Source organism: Acinonyx jubatus, chromosome C2 (genome assembly GCF_027475565.1).
Source record: "Acinonyx jubatus isolate Ajub_Pintada_27869175 chromosome C2, VMU_Ajub_asm_v1.0, whole genome shotgun sequence".
Lineage (NCBI taxonomy): Eukaryota > Metazoa > Chordata > Mammalia > Carnivora > Felidae > Acinonyx > Acinonyx jubatus.
Window position 1 is genome coordinate 15,698,470 of NC_069384.1, and position 18,179 is coordinate 15,716,648.

The 18,179-nt window shown below is 40.0% G+C and overlaps 1 protein-coding gene across 3 annotated transcripts in view; it reads right to left on the minus strand.

The window, feature by feature from the left end:
* Window positions 1-1,221, minus strand: part of MAP3K7CL (MAP3K7 C-terminal like) — a 38,146-nt gene extending 36,925 nt beyond the window's left edge. The window contains exons 1-2 of one of the 3 annotated variants that reach the window (XM_015076824.3): window positions 853-1,221; window positions 294-347 (exon numbers count right to left, since the gene is read on the minus strand). In XM_015076824.3, the coding sequence (XP_014932310.1) occupies window positions 294-329 (36 nt within the window). In that variant the 5' untranslated portion in view covers window positions 330-347; window positions 853-1,221. Of the gene's footprint in view, window positions 1-293; window positions 348-732 lie in introns of all 3 variants that reach the window. The other 2 variants (XM_015076825.3, XM_053220647.1) reach the window with 2 other exon arrangements.
* Window positions 1,222-18,179: the final 16,958 nt, after the last annotated feature.

The window sequence follows — 18,179 nt, forward strand, 5'->3', positions numbered from 1 at the left end:
TTAGACATACATACATATGGAATCATCCTACCCCGTACATGGAAAGAGAACAAGCTTATATTAAACACCTAGTACAGCTTTGGAGAAAAACCCACAGCTGTTTATCACCCAGTTAGAATGATATTCGGCCCATTCATTTAAAACTACAAATAGCAGTGAACCAGAAAGCACTCCGAGTCGTGTCGTTTTAAGTTAGAAAAGAGTAATCACGTGAAACATTCAACGTAAGAAAAGGGTAATATGAAATTGCTGTTACTTGACTCAGGATTTGGTTTATCTTAGCTCTGACATACATTTCTGTGTAGTCTCCTCTGCTTAGAATCAACCATCTTGTTAGCCACCTGTTCCTAGGGAATAGAACAGACTGTCTCAAATTTGACAAAACAAACAATAAAAAGCCCCTTAAAGTTGCAGCTAAAAGAAAAAGCCTTATTGTTATGCACTATACCATCACCAACCCATTTTATCCTAACATCTAGGGATGAAAAGCACTCCTCTTTTGGCTACATTTCCCAACGCTTTCCTGCACCAAGAAACCGAGCACAAAAGGTGAACATTTGCCTCCAGGTTTCTCGAGCCGGGCAATGAAATTGATAAACACAGCTCATTAGAGCCCCTCCCCTCCACACAACCAAGAACATCTGTCTGCCTCAGGATGGATGACAACAGCCAAGTGGGGTAGATTTTGAGTTCCCCACGGTGTCGGCCAGGAGAGCCCCTAAAGCAACTTGCCTTTTCATCACACCGCCTGGGGAGATGGACCACTGATTCCTCCTCTCGGCTGTAACAGAGCTTTGGTTCAGTGGCCGGTGCCCCGAGCATTTAGTTCGGTTTTCACACCTGTTGCCTTACCTCACTTAGTTGAGTGTCTGCACTTGTGTAATCCAGGGCCAGCCGCTGCCTTGGCCAGTCGTTGCCTTTGTGGAGTGAAGACCTAGTAAGAGGGCAGGCTGCACCTGCTGCATAGCAACCACTGACAATCTGAGGAGCAGTGACAGCTGTCAGGGCAGCTAACTGCTACCTGCTCTCCCCCAGACCCCCGCGTCCCACGGGCCTCCTGTTCCGCTTCCCTCCACAACCCCTCTCTCCTTTCCTTGCCTCTCCAACAGCCAGGATGTTGTCATGCTTCTAGAAAAAGCAAGTGCAAAAGAAAACCCTCCTCCTGTCAGAGGCATTGATAAACAGCAAGTTGTGGAGAGTCCAAATGTTTTAATTCATTAGTCCTGGCAAACCTAAAATACAAACAGACTTGCTTCACAAGACAGGAATGTCTTCAGCGTGACCCAATCGGTGTCTGTGTCTATTCCAGCAAACTGGCAAAGATAGCATGACTCCAGTCAGCAAAAATGTCGGCAGCTCCAATCAGCTCAGCAAGACCCAGCCAACTTGGACAGACCGCAAGCTAACTCTCAGATGATAGCAGCAACGATCCCGGTTAAGAACGTGAGGTTTGAGATGGAGCCACTGATGGGCTTGATGACTTGATCCCACCTACAAGTGCACTTGACCGCCAAACCAGTCAATGGGGAGAAGGAATGGAGCATTAGAACTGTTCAACCTTTTTAATGGCTATAAACCTGAAGGTTAGTAGTACTTTGAGAGAGTTGGGTGGTGATGTTGAGGTTAAACAATTAAAGAAAAAAAAGTATTAAGAGGAGGCAAAGACAAGCCATAGATGGGAAGAACAGCCTTTGCAAAATAAGTACCAGAAAAAGAACAAGTATCCAAAATATAAGAAGACCTCTTTAAACAATAGGAAAATAAACCCAATGTAAAAAATGGGCAAAAGATCTGAGCAGACACCTCACCAAAGATGGCAAATAAGCAAATGAGAAGCTGCTGAACCCCATATATTATTAGAGAATTACAAATTAAAACAACTATGAGTTACCACTGCACACATATTAGAATGGTCAAAACCAAAACACTGAAAACACCCAGTACTGACAAGGATGCAAAATGGCTCAGCCACTTTGGAAGACAATTTGGCAGTTTCTTACAAAACTAAATGAACTCTTACCATATGATCCAGTAATCACACTCCTTGGTATTTACCTAAGTCGCTGAAAACTTCCATCCACACAAAAACTTAACACCCGCGTGTCTACGGCAGCTTTATTCATAATTGCCAGAACTTGGAGGAAACAACACGTCCTTTGGAAAGTACAAACTGTAGTACATCCAGACAGTAGAATGTTATTCAGTGATAAAAAGAAATGAGCACTTAAAACAAAAAGACATGGGAAAAAAAACCTTACGTGTACATTACATTTTTCAATGTTTATTTATTTATTTATTTTTTAAATGTTTATTTATTTTTGAGACAGAGACAGAGCATGAATGGGGGAGGGGCAGAGAGAGGGGGAAACACAGAATCCGAAACAGACTTCAGGCTCTGAGCCGTCAGCACAGAGCCCGATGCGGGGCTCGAACTCACGGACCGTGAGATCATGACCTGAGCCGAAGTCGGATGCTTAACCGACTGAGCCACCCAGGCGCCCCTATTTATTTATTTTTGAGAGAAAGAGAAAGCATGAGCAGGAAAGGGCAGAGAGAGAGGAAGACAGAGAATCCCAAGCAGGCTCTGTGCTGTTAGCACAGAGCCCGACCCGGGGCTGGAACTCACGAACTGTGAGATTGTGACCTGAGCTGAAATCAAGAGACAGATGTTCAAACTACTGAGCCACTCAGGTGCCTCTTAAGCATAAATTATTAAGTGAAAGAAGCCAATTTGAAAAGGCTACAGACTGCCTGATTCCAACAATGAGACATTCTGGAAAAGGCAAAATTAGGAAGACAGTAAAAAAGGTCTGTAGATGCCAGAGATTCAGGAGAGAGGCAGAGAGGGTCAAACAGGTGGGATGTTTAAGGCAGCGAAACTGTTCTGAATGATACTATCATGGCGAATACAGGTCAGTATACATTTGTCAGAATCCATAAAATGTACAACACCCAGAGTGAACCCTAACCTAAACTATGGACTTTAGTTAATAATATATATATTGGCTCATTGATTGTGACAAATGTACCACACTAAGGCAAGATGCTGATACTCAGGGAAATAAACAGGGAAGAAGCATTGGGAGGGCATATGGGAATTCTGCTTTGAAATTTTTCTCTCCTGTAAACCTGAAGCTGCTCAAAGAAGGTTAAATAACTAAGACTTAGCAGTTTCCCTTGATCTCATGAATAAAAGGCTAATTTGTTAGGATATTCACAGCAATAAATGGCACAGATTAAGATGATTAGAGCATTCACCTGTAAAGCTATTCGCATTTCACAACTGCAAACCTTTTCAGGAATTATTACTGTTTTGCTGTTATTTTATGGTTAATATCACTTTCCATAATGCATTCTAATTTATCAAGAGATCTTATCCACTACCTTATCTTTATCTTCCCTGTAATCCTGTAACACAATCATGGTCAATATTGTCATCCCTATAGGTGAGCAAACTGAGACTCAGACAATCTAAGTAACAGGCTTAAGGGGTAAATGATATGTATGGAATAAAGAACCCAGATCATATCTGGGTTTTCTAACTGGAGGTTCATGCTATTTCCACTACACCAGATGCAGTCCGTATGAAATATCCAAACTGAATTAGTTCATTAACAATGTCTGACTGGAGAAGACAGAAGTGAAACTTTCTTCAATGGTCTGGCATCCAGATGCATCTGACACCAGCCATATTTATCACCACACCCCAAGGAAATCCAAGTTGTTCATTCTATCTGTGATGATAGGGAAGGGGGTACCACACCATCACTGGATCCCAAATCAACCGCTAAGTGCCCCTAGAGAAAACCTGGTGGTGACATCAACATTTCCAAGGGAATCAGCAACAGGAATCATCTGGGTTCCAGTGAAATTGATCCTTCAGAATGGGAAGACCCCAAATGAGGTGGCACCTGCCTCCTCTGCCTCGGCCATCAAAACTCTGGAACCACCCAGAGACAGAAAGGGACAGTTACACATTAAATACAATGAAACCATCATCTTTTTTTTTAGTCCTGGAACTATCATCTTTGATGATATTTTCAGAAGCACCTGACGGATGCAGCATAGGCCTTTGGGCAGAGAATCCTCCAGCATCAGTTAAAGCAATCCTGGGGACTTCCCAGTGTGTGGGCTTCAGTGTCGATGGCTCCGTCCTTATAACATCAAAGATGGTATCAGCAGTGGTCTGGTGGACGCGCAGTTGGCAAAGAGCTGTAAAGAAAAGGATTTTATTAAAGGATAATTTCACAGCAACAAGAAAGCAACAAAAAGAATAAATCCAAATAATCTAAATGTGCTCTGTCCAAGTTTCATCATATAAATTCAAGGTTTTAAACAGCAATTAATATTCACTAGCTCTTCTGTTCCCATAGGAGCGACAGTGTATTTCTTGGCTCTTTATGTAAACACTTCCAAGAGAGAACAAATCTGAAACCCAAGTGAAATCCCTTCCCACAACTGTAACCCAAAATAACTACGTGGTATTTTAAGAGTTCAACAGAATTGTACTAATTCAATCAAAAAAGGATTGTGAGTACACATCAAAATATTAGCAGATTAACAGTATGTCTCTGGGTAGAAGCAATATGTATAATCTTTATTTTCTTCTTCTCAGCAATAAATGTATTTTGTTGTTATGTGAAAATTTATTTCTTTAAGTGTATTTCTTTTGAGACAGTGCACACGCAACAGCAGAGGAAGGGGCAGAGAAAGCCAAGCAGGCTCCGCGCTGTCAGCATAAGCCTGACGGGGGGCTTAATTTCACTAACTGAACCCTGAGATCGTGACCTGAACGATAATCAAGAGTCCCATGATTAACTGACTGAGCCACCCAGGTGCCCCATGAGAAGTTATTTTTAACAGCATTCAAGGAGCTTTTCAAATAATGAAACCTAGACTTATTTCTGAATTATGGTGTATAGTATGCACAGAGGCTCATGGTGTAGATCTTGTCACAATTACTGTGGTCTGAATTTCTTGATAAAATTCAATAAGCATTTGAGGAAGATTGATTGATTGATTGATTGATTGATAGTAATCGTTACACCCAATGTGGGGCTCAAACTCATGACCCCAAAATTGAATTCCATGGTCTTCCAATTGAGCCAGCCAGGCATCCCTCATTTGAGGAAGATTTAATATGTTCTAGGCTACCATTTCCCAAATTTTCCTCATTACTGGGTTCATGCCTTTTAAAAATATCTACTCCCAGGCTCTGTCATGGCAGTGACTCAGTAGGGCTGAGATGGGCCCAGGGTTTTGTAGATTTAAATAAGAAATACTAATGCCTATGCGCAGTGTTTAGAGAATTGTTGTAAGGGAAGACTGATTATTTCACTGTCATGAAATAGTTGACTCTTGAACAATGTGGGGGTTAAGGGCACCAACACCCTCACTGACAGTCAACCATACACATGTAACTTGATTTCCAAAAATTCTTAACTACTAATAGCCTATTCTTGAGTGAAGCCTTACTGTTAACATAAACAGTTGAGTAACACACACTTCATATGCTGTATGTATTATATACTCTATCCTTTCAATAAAGTAAGCTAGTGAAAATAAAACCTCAAAATCATTAGGAAGAAGAAATACATTTACAGTACCGTATTGAAAAAAATCTGCACATAAGTGGATTTGCACAGTTCAAACTTGTGTTGTTCAAGGTCAACTGTATTGTGGGTGGGAGGAGAATTCAGGCTTAAGAGAGCAGAATGATCAACTTTATATCACTAAGCTCAAGAGAGGGATGAGTAGATTAGAATCACAAAACCATTCAATGGGTCCTTCCTGGGCCTTTTGGTTCCCCCACTGGGAAAGACAGAATAGTGTACAGAATTTAAGAGCCAGGCTTCCTGGGTCCGTAGCCTGGCTCTGTCCCATTCTGATATGGGACTCCAGTAAAGTGACTTAACTAATCCGTGCCTCAGTTTCCCCAAATATGGTACGTACGTCATAGAATATTTTGATTACTTAAAGACTTAATATTAAGTACTTACAACAATGCCAGGAAGATAATAAGCACGGTGTAAGCAGAAATTATTATTTCAAGGGGGCAAAAACATAGGGGAAACCATACCCAAAGGGTATCTAGAGTTAGAAGACCTAGATTTGAATTGTGATTCCATGCAAGTTTACACTAGACACTTCACATCCCCAGCCTCAGTTTTGTCATCAGAGTAGGGGTTGACAAACTTTTTCTGTAAAGAGCCAGAGACTAAATATTTTCGGCATGGCAGGACATTCATGTCTGTAACAATGACTCACCTCTGCCATCTCTGTTGTCGAAAGTGACAATAGACAATATGCAAACTGGTGGATGGACTCCAATAAAACTTTATTTACAAAACTGTAAATAAATAAGCACAGCTGTATCCCAGTAAAACTGTATTTATAGGTGCTGACATTAGTGTATCATACAATTTGGTGACAATGTGTGTCACCAAATAATATTTTCCTTTTGATATTTCTTAAGGTTCTTTGAGATACAATTGACCTCTAACACCATATTAGTTTCAGGTGTGCATCAAAATGATTTGCTATTTGTACATATTGTGAAGTGATCACTATAATAAATCTGGTTAACATCTTCACCATACATAGTTACCGATTCTTTCTCTTGTGATGAAAACTTTTAAAATCTACTCTCTTAGCAACTTTCAAATATACAATACAGTATTATTAACTATAGTCACTGTACTGTAAATTACATTCGAGGACTTATTTATTTTAAAACTGGAAGTTTGTCCCCTTTTGATATTTGTCAACTATTTAAAAATATAAAATCCATTCTTAGCTTATAAGCTTATAAGCTACACCAAAACAGATAAGGGGCCAGTTTTTCCTGATGTTTATAGTTTTAAGACCCTTCCTGTACGGAATTAACCAACGTCAAGCATGGGATAACTCAGAGTTTCCCAAACTGGAAAAGTGTGTGTGTGTGTGTGTGTGTGTGTGTGTGTGTGTGTGTGTATCCTTTATAACTTCACTTATATAGAATTGTAATGGTTTTGTACTATATGTTTATAGTTGACTAGATTTGACATATGTGTCCCATTTCTGTAATAACTTAGACATCAGTCTCTGGGAGAAGAATGAACTTTTCTTTAATATTCTTGACTATGGGAAATTATATTTATCTTCTATTTCAATATTTCCATCTTTCCCAAGAATAATCTAGAACTAATAAAACCAAGTTTTAAAACTTGTTACTACAGTACAGTTAGATGTATTTCAACATTTTAATAGTAGTCTAAGGAAAACATGAACTTCTTGTCAGCTATAAACATCCCAGTATCTACCCCAAAGGACAAGAATACTCCCTTCTCTAACACATAGAATAGTGCTGTCATACCAAACAACAGCCCCCACAATTGCCTGACATCATTAAACATCCAGATAGCACTCAAATCCCCAATTTCCTCACAAGTGTCTTAAACTATTTTTTCAGTCCATTTTTTAATATATATTTTTTTTAATTTTTTGAGAGAGAGAGAAAGCATGAGCAGTAGAGAGAGGCAGAGGGAGAGAGAGAGAGAACCCCGATGCAGGGCCTGACCCCACAATCCTGGGATCATAACCTTAGCCAATTTTAAGAGTCAGAGGCTCAACCAACTAAACCACCCAGGTGCCCCTCATTTTTTTTTATTTTTAATCAAGACCTAAACAATGTCCAAATATATGAGTGGTTGCTATTTTTTTTACATTTTTTAAATCTATAGATACCACCTCCGATTCATTTTTTGGTAATTTATTTATTTTAGAAAACCATTGAGCTCCCACAATTGTTAAACATGATTCCCTTTGCTACAAATTCCCTGTAAATTGACAGTTGGATCCAGAAACTTGATCAGATTCAGGTTTGATTGATTTATTGATTGATTATTATTATTTTTTTTTTTGGTGGGGGAGAGGGGAGGAAGGACTTCATAGGTAGTCAATACTATTCTTTTTTTATTATTTTTTTTAGTATTTATTTATTTATTTATTTATTTTTAGAGAGACAGAGAGAGTGCAAACAGAGGAGGTGCAGGGAGAGAGAGACAGAGAGAGAGAGAGAGAGAGAGAGAGAGAAAGAGAGAGAGAGAGAGAGAGAGAGAGAGAATCCCAAGCAGGCTCTGCAGGGTCAGCACAGAACTCAATGTGAATACCATCCTTTTAAAAGAAAAAAATATTCTCCGATAGTGACTTAGATCATTTTGATAAAATGTTACTTAAGTAAGTACAAGCATAAAACTATGGGTAAGCTTCTTATGAAACTCTTATTAAAACCAAATTGATGAAGCACTTATAAAAACAAGTTTACAAATTAAATACAAATAAAGCAAAGTTAGAATAGAGTTTAACCACATCAATTTAGTGTGACAGAATGCTTTCCTGGAAATAAGAGAGTACACACAGCTTGAATATAGTACTCATTCTGTGGGGTATGATTCATCAGGGTTCCTCCCATCCACAATGCTCCAAATGACTGGTTGCTTATGGACTCTTCCTGTGTGACCTGCCCGATTGTTGCCCATGACATTGGTCCTCTGTGACCACTCATGCCTGATTGTTGCCCATGACATCCTTGCCCTTCACGCAATAAGTACACATGATGAAGAATGTGCTGAGCATCTGGTGTCTGCAAACATTGGTCTCCTTTTGTTTCTAACCACAACTTACTGTTTCTTTTGTACCATATTAGCCCGTGAACACAGCCTGTTAAAATTAGAAGGGCTAAACCGATATATCCTGAATGCCTTTCTGACATTTCTCAAATGAGCTTGTTTTAAGGTCTTTACTGAATTTATTAACAATTACTAATTAAACAGACTCATTGAACTATTACTAAAAATCCCTGACACTGAGCTGTATGGTTCATTAATGATTGTGGTTGTCTGTCTTCTTGGTGTATGTCTTTACTTTGAAAGCCTCCAACTGGGAGAGTGGACCAAACGCCAGTCCAACCTCTCGTGTTATTAAGGGGAAAGAAAAAAGAAGTTTTAACTTTAAATTAGGCAGGATTCTTTCGGATATAAGAGTCACAATCCAATTTAATATTGGCTCAAATAACAAAAGGCATTTATTGGCTCATATAACTAGGAAAACCAGGGACCTTCTCATTTAAGAAGTGGATTTATCCAAAGGCACAGAGACATCAAGAATCTGTCTCTCTTCACCTCCTGGGCCATCTTTCTCTTGTGTTAATTCCATTTTCAGATGGAGTCTGCCCCTGAGGGGGCATCAGCTTTCTAAACTCACATCCTATCAGCTTTAAAAACTCAGTCAAAAGAGAGTATCTTTTCCTCAGAATACTTGGGCACAATAGTCATTGGCCAAGTCATTGGCTATATCCATCACTGTAGACCGACAAGGAGTAGAGTATTTGGACAGTTGAGGCCTGCATCACAGGCCCACCCAGAAAGTTGGGTAGAGAAGAAATTATTACCCAAACTGATAAATTGATGTTGGATATACCGCAAAATAAAGGAAGGACAGAAAGAAAGAGGGAGGAAGGGAAAAAAAGAAAGGAAAGGAAAGGCTGCTTAAAAATCCTATGCTAATACTTTTGGAATTAGGATATGTTAGTGTCCCAAAAGGCACTCTGATTTCAAGATTTTGGTGAAAATGACCTTGATGGGGCAATAACTATATTCCAGACACTCAGCTAGGTTCTTTTCATACACATGACATCATTTAATGCTCAAAACACTTGTTTAAGATACCTACTGTCATTTCTGTTCTACAGAGGAACAAATTGGGACTGAAAAAGTTTTAGTAATTTGCTCAAAGTTCTGGAGCTAATAAAGTACTAGACTAATTTTTTTTTTTTTTTTGCCAAAATAAATCACTTCATCTACAAACCAAAATCCTGTTCAAGGTATATGGCTAAAGTTGCCTTTGTAGGAGATGCCTTTTCCCATTACCAGACTGGAAGTCTCAAAAAGCCAATCCTTTATGAAGGAGAAATGCAAAGTCTTGGAATATACAAAGTATTAGCCCATTAACAATACCAATAGATACAAATCTGTTCAGCTCATCCAATAAATTAAATGAGTTATTTCTTCTGCAAGGAATCAATAAGAAACCTCCATCATTAGCATTCAGAGAAACACAGAATATTAGACTAGACTAGGATCTTTATCTTCTTCCCGGGGAAACTGAGGCCCACGAAAAGAAGGGTATGCTTTTGAACGGGAGAACAAAAAGTAAGGAGATAAGCACTAAAAGTTCACACCTGTTCCAGGAGCATCATCCTCTTTATGAGCTCTAATTCACATGGGAGTACAGATATACCAACCAAATAGTACTTTTGAAAGCAGACTAGGACTCTTATAAGGTAGGGATTTAGAACATTTAAATTTTGAAAGAAAGAGGTGAGGCAGGAGAAATTTCTAATCTCACTGATCCTTCTCACACAGGACTTCCTTTCCCTCACTTCTGCATGCAGAACTGATCACCAAATTGGGTGATTTCTTCCCAGATATGCTTCACAACATCCAGGTGGTGACTCAGTCACTGAAACTCCTACCTTGACTCTCCTCTAGCTCATCTGCACACAGTCACCTTTGTTCACCTTCCTTTAAAAAGAGGAGGGGGGCCTGAGGCTCCTGGGTGGCTCAGTTGGTTGAGCTTCCAACTTAGGCTCAGGTCATGATCTCGGGGTCTGTGAGTTCTAGCCCTGAGTCGGGCTCTGTGCTGACACCTCAGAGCCTGGAGCCTGCTGTGGATTCTGTGTCTCCCTCTCTCTCTGCCCTTCCCCCGCTCATGCTCTGTCCGTCTGTCAACAATAAAGAAACATTAAAAAAATTTTTTTTTTTTAAGACGAGGGGGGTGGGCTCCTGGGTGGCTCAGTCCATTAAGCATCTGGCTTCATCTCAGGTCATAATCTCGTAGTTCATGAGTTCGAGTACCGTGTCAGGCTCTGTGCTGTCAGCTTTAGCTGGAGCCTGCTTCAGATTCTGTGTCTCCCTCTCTCTCTGCCCTTCCCCCGCTCACACTCTGTCTCTCTCTCTGAAAAGTAAATAAACATTAAAAAAGTAATTAAAAAAAAGAAAAAGAAAAGTGTGAATCACTATCATACTCTGGTGAAAAACATCCGTTGAACAGAGGCAGCTTTTGGGAACCCTCACTCCCATAAACTCCTTCCAAGAACCTGGAAGGGGCCCTTACAATGGGTTCACATAGTCATATGTCTTTGTAGAATCTGCAAAAGTGGGATCGTTTAACTGCACTGGTTGAGATTTCCACGTCTTACCAATCCAACTTACCCTCTGTCACACTTCCTCTAGGGTTGAGTGGAAATGAGCTACGGTGGGAATGTGGCTAAAGGGAAGTTGAGTTAGAGATACATTTATTATCCATGTATGTATGTGATTCCCTGTCTCAGTACAGAGGATGTTTCTGGCTGAGCCAGTGTAGGAATGTCTTCCATTATTACCTCACCACCAACTCACAGTGTGACAGCATCATCGTACAGAGCTACTGGTCATCTCATGGTATTAGTGTGCCCCAGAGGGCATGCATGATTTTCTAGACTATCTCTCCAATAACACCCATGAACTTCAAGCCCTACTAACCAAGATCCACACCCCTACCTCTTTACCTTTAGGTAAAGATGGCAGCTTAAACATTTTCTATTTCTAAAGCCCTACGAAAATGATATAAAGTTTTGTTGTTGCCATTGGTTTTTCTTTTTATTGGTTTTGTTTTTGCTTTTAGGTATAAATCCACAAGGGTGGGGAAAATAGGAAAAGACACAAGACGAACAAAATTTTGCAAGGCTGGAAAGTAGGTGGAAGAGGCCTGGGGAGGCCTGAATCAAACTTTAGCAGGGAAAGTTGAGAATCAAAATAGATTATAATCCTTGTAAGCGGAGGGAAAAAAAAATAAAAGAATCAGTGGTCAGAAGTGTTTTTGGAGCTCTCAGTAACAACACTGAAAACCACAAGGAAATGGAGCTAGTCTTAAATATTCTAAAGAAAGAATTCTTTCTAACCTAGAATTTCATATCTGACCAAACTATCAATCAAGACTGAGGCTCAAGATCATAAAAAAATAATTTATATCCCGTGCGCTTTTCCCAGAAAGCTACTGGGGTAAACCAGAAAAGAGGAAGCCTTGGATACAGGAGACACAAGAGAGAGTAAAATACTTTCAGGATGACAGTAAAGATTTAAATTATCTTCTACATGGAAGAAGCAGAGGGCTGTCTCCAGTCCCCACAGTGACAGGTCCAAAGCCCACAGGAATGGCTCCTTAGGAATAGGAAATGGTTAGACTTTATTGGGACTATATGAGAAGAGATTTATACCATTGGCAGAAGGGCAAACACATTTAGGGTTGAATTAGTGACAATACATGAAAAGACAAAGCAAACTAACAAGAAAATGAACTCAAGAGGCAGTCTGTAGGAAAGTAAAAGTAACTGTAGTTGACTATTTGCCTCTTCTGTGACTAGCATTTACATGACCTTAATAATGTAAATAATGAATATTTATTTAACTAAAATCCTGCTGTTGGAAAGAGGCGGTATAGGAAGGGTGCTTGTGTGCATGATGGCATCAGGGTGCAGAGAGAAAAGAGCCAAATCCTCATCCTCCATGGTGGGAAGCCAGCAGATTATGGCAGAGACCAAAAAATGCAAGAAACTGTAATGCAAACACAATAGGAATGGGGAGGTAAAGACCAACATCATTCTAGACAGTGGGTACCTCTGAATGGAGAGGAAGGGAAGGAGGGCTGCTGGAGGGGTTTGCAACAAGCCTTGAAGAACTACTTGACTTTTCAGTGTACAAGCATGTCAAACTTTGATAAAAATGTCTAAGTTTCCATTTGGGGACTGAGCCTTGCCTAGAAGATAACATTCAGCATTCAAAGACCTTCCCAATTTGGCCTCTTTGCCTGTGTTCATCTCATGTACCTCTCCCCACCACCACAAGGGGGCCACACTGAGACATTAGTGTCCTGAAACATAGCCACAGGGGCGCCTGGGTGGCTCAGTCCCTTGGGCGGTTGACTTCGCTCAGGTCATGATCTCACAGCTCATGAGTTCCAGCCCTGCGTCAGGCTCTGCGCTGACAGTTCGGAGCCTGGAGCCTGCTTTGGATTCTGTGTCTTCCTCTTTCTCTGCCCCTCCCCCCCTCACGCTCATGCGCGCTCTCTCTCTCTCTCTGTTAAAAATAAATAAACATTAAGAGAACAAGGGGGAAAAAAGCATAGTCTTGTTACCAACGTTGTGCCTTTGCAGATCAAGGCCATTTCTGCTGTCACCTCCTCTGTGCAGCCATTCAAGCTCACTATTCCCAGAGCCGTTTGTCCCTTTGCTAAAGCTAAAGGGACTAAGCTAAAGCACTCAGCAGCACCTTGTGGTTTTGTTCTCTTTACACCTTTGTTCCCTTCCCGCATTAAACCACTAATGCAAAGGCACATGCACGGTGCCTGGTTCATAGCAGGAGCTCAATAAATATTTCTGGAACTAAATCGAATCTGGGCTACAAGTGTCTAGTGGGAACGGCACCCAGAGAAGGCAGGGGTATTAGGAGAAAAATTAAGAGATATCAGTTGACTCTGCCAGCATCTCCAGTTTTGTCTACTGCCAGACCTGAATCCAAGATAACCTCTTAACTTTAGATCTGTTGCTGTGAAGAATCCATAACCAAAAACCCACAGCTATGACCAAATGAATTGAGGCACCCCTGCCCTTAAAGTCATGCATAAAGAACATACCAGATCATTGTTTACCAGGGCCTTTGTTTTGCTGAGCGGCATAGAGTAGTTCCCCAATTTATCACCACTTTTGCTTTCTTTGGTTTCTGTTAACCCCCCAGGCAACCATGGTCCAGGAGCAGATGATCTTCCTTTTGACATATATCATCAGCGGGTCAATAGGCCTAACGCTACGTCCCAATGCCTGTGTCATTCACTTCACCTCATCTCATCACATGGGCATTTTGTCATCATCACAAGATGGGTAAGTGCAGTACGATGAGATATCGTGAGAGAGAGAGACAACATTCACATAACTTTTATTACAGCATGCTATTATAATTGTTTTATTTTATTACTAATTATTGTCGTTCATCTCTTACTGTGCCAAATTATAAATTTAGCTTTATCATAGGTATAGGAAAAAAGCATAGCATACATAGGATTCGGTACCATCCATGGCTTCAGGCCTCCACCGAGGGTCTTGGAACACACCCTCCAAGGATTAGGTGGATTACCATTCACTCTTTAGGCCAGAGCTGAGGGGCTCCAGAAAACAAAGGGAATTGAAAAAGCTATGTGAGAAAGAGGAAGTGAAGAAAGGGACCGAAAACAGGATGCCAAGAAGAGAAACATGAGATTCCCAAGGGACAGTGTACGTTTTGGGGGGCAGTATGTGATGAAATCATTCTCTCTATTTCCCTAGGAAACATTCAGGAAAATCCAGTTCTTGATTAATTAAATACCACCACTACCGTCAACCAGTATTTCTGGACGTGTGTATTTTGAGGATGTTAAAAAGTAGTGAGGGGGCACTTGGTCGACTCAGTCAGTTAGGCGTCTGACTTTGGCTCAGGTCATGATCTCACAGTTTCATGAGTTCCCACTTCGGGCTGTCTGCTGTCAGCACGGAGCCTGCTTCGGATTCTCTCTCTCTCTCCTCTCTCTCTCTCTCTCTCTCTCTCAAAAATAAATAAACATTTAAATAATAAATAAATTAATTAATTAATTAATTAATTAAAAAAGTAGTGAGTCTGAACTGAAAGGTGCTTGTGAGGAGACAACAGAGATTACCCAATGGGTATGGTCGCTTTGGAGTATGACACTATTCCTGAGTGGTATCACAAAGGCCAATGACACGGAAAGCTGTAGGATTCATCTAAAGGGGAAGCTGCTGGTATGGAAAAATGTTGTTAATGGTGGTGGTGGTATTTAATTAATCAAATCGCCAACTCAAACTTTTCCATTTGATTATCGGCTCATGTAGATTCATGTTGTCAGAGGTGGGAGGAAAGTAAAATGACTTGGAAGTAAGGTAAGGATGAGAGTGGGATACGGCTCAGCAATTTGCCTTTTTGTGGAAAAAGTCACCAAGGCAAGAATAAAGGAAAAAGGAGTCCACAGAGTGTTTCAGCAACCTTTTCATCTTGGTTCCGCCTCCCACTCACTTAGCCACATCGAGATGGTTACTGCACATCCCTGGGCTACAGTTTTCTTCATCCGGAAAGGAGAGATTTAAATTTTAGGCTCTCTAAAGTTCTTATAACTCCAAACCGTTCATTTTAGGAGAGAGAGCAGCCCCCAAAAATGAAACAAATAATTATCCTCAGGATTCCTTCCCCAGTTTTGAGTAGTAAAGGGTCAACTGGTTTGTAATAAACCAAAAATACATTTTACAGCAACTGTCAAGAAAAGAACAGAATGAAGATAATCCCTCTTCTTTTTCCTGTTGAAGCCAGTTACCAACACCACCCCCAATTTTACTGCCAAGCCCATTTAGTCATCAGATATTTCATACCCCAGCAAAATCCATTCAGTCCCTGATTATACTGTGAAACCGGAGGAAAGTGACAAGGAAGAGATCATGTTTTGTTCATCAAAACATTTTTCAAATTAAGCCATCACGTCCCAAAATAGTGGATTAGAATCACCCAGCAGGACTTCTTCCTGAAAACATGCAAATGCACAATCCTTGTTTAGAAGTGGAGCGTCAACTACTTGTGCAGATACAAAAATGACTAATAGCTACAGCCTAATGAGACACCTGTCAATTTCCCTTTTTTTAGCTTAGCTACTTTCAATTCATAGAAGTCGCCCAACACAAACAGCACTTTGCTGACACTTCTGTGTGTGCTTAAGCAGTGATAGCATTCAAATGAAAATGGAGTTTCAGATATCTCCATCCACTTCTTAAAAATACGTCTTAAGAATTACAGTATTAGCCACAAACGAATGGCGGCCTAGCCTCTCCAATGAGATGCAGAAATAGCATTGTTAAGTCCATCAGAGAAGCGACAGCTTCTCATCATTGTTCCAGCTACATGAGAATGAAGAAAATTTCCTAGAAGAGTCTACAAATAGAAACCGGCATGTTCCTGGAACTGAAAAATCCTAATGAAAAACAGGAGATGATCTCCTTTTGAGATCTGATTATATATTAAATATAAGAAACCTACCAGTAGTTACAACGGAGTTCACAAATGCATTTGTGTTTGTGATAAGAGTTTGCATCATGAACAAAAAGCCTTACTCAAAGTGAGCATGACCAAGATAAGAACCAAAGTGATATTTCACAGGTTGCCAAATTAGACCAAATAATTCAAATTAGACAAGTCGGTAGTACAGAGCCTTTTATGGCCTGAGTTCCATGAAAATGGAAGTTATTTATCAGGAAAACATTCCTGAACATTAAAAAAGCTTATTGCTCTTTTTTTAATTTTTTTAATGTTTATTTATTTATTTTGAGAGAGAGAGACAGAGACAGAGAGAGCATGCAAGCAGGGGAGGGGCAGAGAAAGAGAAAGAATCCCAAGCAGGCTCCCTGCTGCCAGTGCAGAGCCCAGCATGGGGCTTGAACTCATGAATAATGATAACATGACCTGAGCCAAAATCAAGAGTCGGATGCTTAACCTTCTGAGCCACACAGACACCTCCCAAAAAAGTTTATTGCTTTAAAAAGTCCTCTGAACTAACTGTAGCTACTTCATACTTTGCATGTTAAAATTACATATTCAAACTTTTGAATTTATTATTGATGTCTAGTTGACATACAATATCAATTATTAGTTTCAAGCGTACAACATAGTGATTCAACAATTCTATACATTACTCAGTGCTCCCTAGATGGGTGTAGTCAATTTTTAAAGAACTCTTTGCAAAGCCTTATTAACATGCTTTTAGGATTCCATTTCCAAATTTAGATTCTGAAACTCACATGAATCTGAATTATATTCCCTTTACCAAGAAAAGGAGTAAATGAAGATTCATGAGAATATAGAATGAACAGTATTTTGTATTCCACTTAGGGTCTTTAGACAAGATTTTAAGAAAATTTTATCTGCCATTGATCTGTTTTTAATAATTTTCTTTAAGGACACATTAAGAGCAAAACAGAGTAATTTTAACTAAGTCTTTGTAGTTGTGTCTACATGAGCATTCACAAATCTGGAGCACATATGATTACATCACTAACGCTGGAACTAGATTTCTTTTAAATCATCTAAATCATCCTCTGGTTGAACCCACGAAGAGACTGACCCACCATTTATATTTACATTTATATTTTTAAAATAATTTACACTTCTAAGTTCTGTTTATATTTTGAGGACAAGATCCCAATGTTGTTTACTTGACTCTTCTAAATTGATAAAGCTTAATAAGGTAAGAATCCCAAGGCCCAACCAATGACAGTTAGTATAACTGAGGTCTAGTCTAGAGTGCTATGCACTGTAAGTAAAAAACAAAACTCACGAATGACGTATTGCTACAATCTCCCACTGTGCATGGAACATTAAAGGATTCGAAAATGCTGATTGAATGAATGACTTTCGCTGAAAAAAAGCATCGAGCATATTATGTAAATAAACTATGAAGGAAGCAATTGGGCAGACAGAGCCTGAGCCTCGATTTACCACCAACCCACTGTTTCCCTGAAGTAGTGACAACCTCTTCAGTTCCCAGATCACTCAGCTGTCATTTTTCACATCTAATATTTACATAGATGGTATATATGCCAAACGCTACTTTAAGAGTTTTAAGAACAATAATTCATTTTATCTTCACAACAATCTTAGGATCAGGGCCAGCTTCCTGCAGTGACACAGGGTTCCGTGCTCACAAGGACCCCATGCTTGGTTTAATGCTCTGCTGTCACTATCTTGAAATTGGAACTAGAGGCCCAGCATTTTCATTTCACTGAAATTTGAACAGGGGACTCTGCAAATTATGTAACCGGTCATGTCGATGAGGTTACCACTCCCATTTTACAGATGCGGGAACTGAGGCAAAGAGGTGTTAAGTAACTTGCCCAAGGTGAAACAGCTAGTCCTCACTGGAGCTGGGATTCACACGCTGCACACCTCTGAACTCACCGGGAGACACTGGAAGCCATTGCGCTCAGTTCCTAGCTAGTTCTACAATTCTAACTTAGGTCCTTTACTAAGAGGAATGTTGATTTCACTCTTCCCTCCCTCAATCAAGGCTTTTTATAG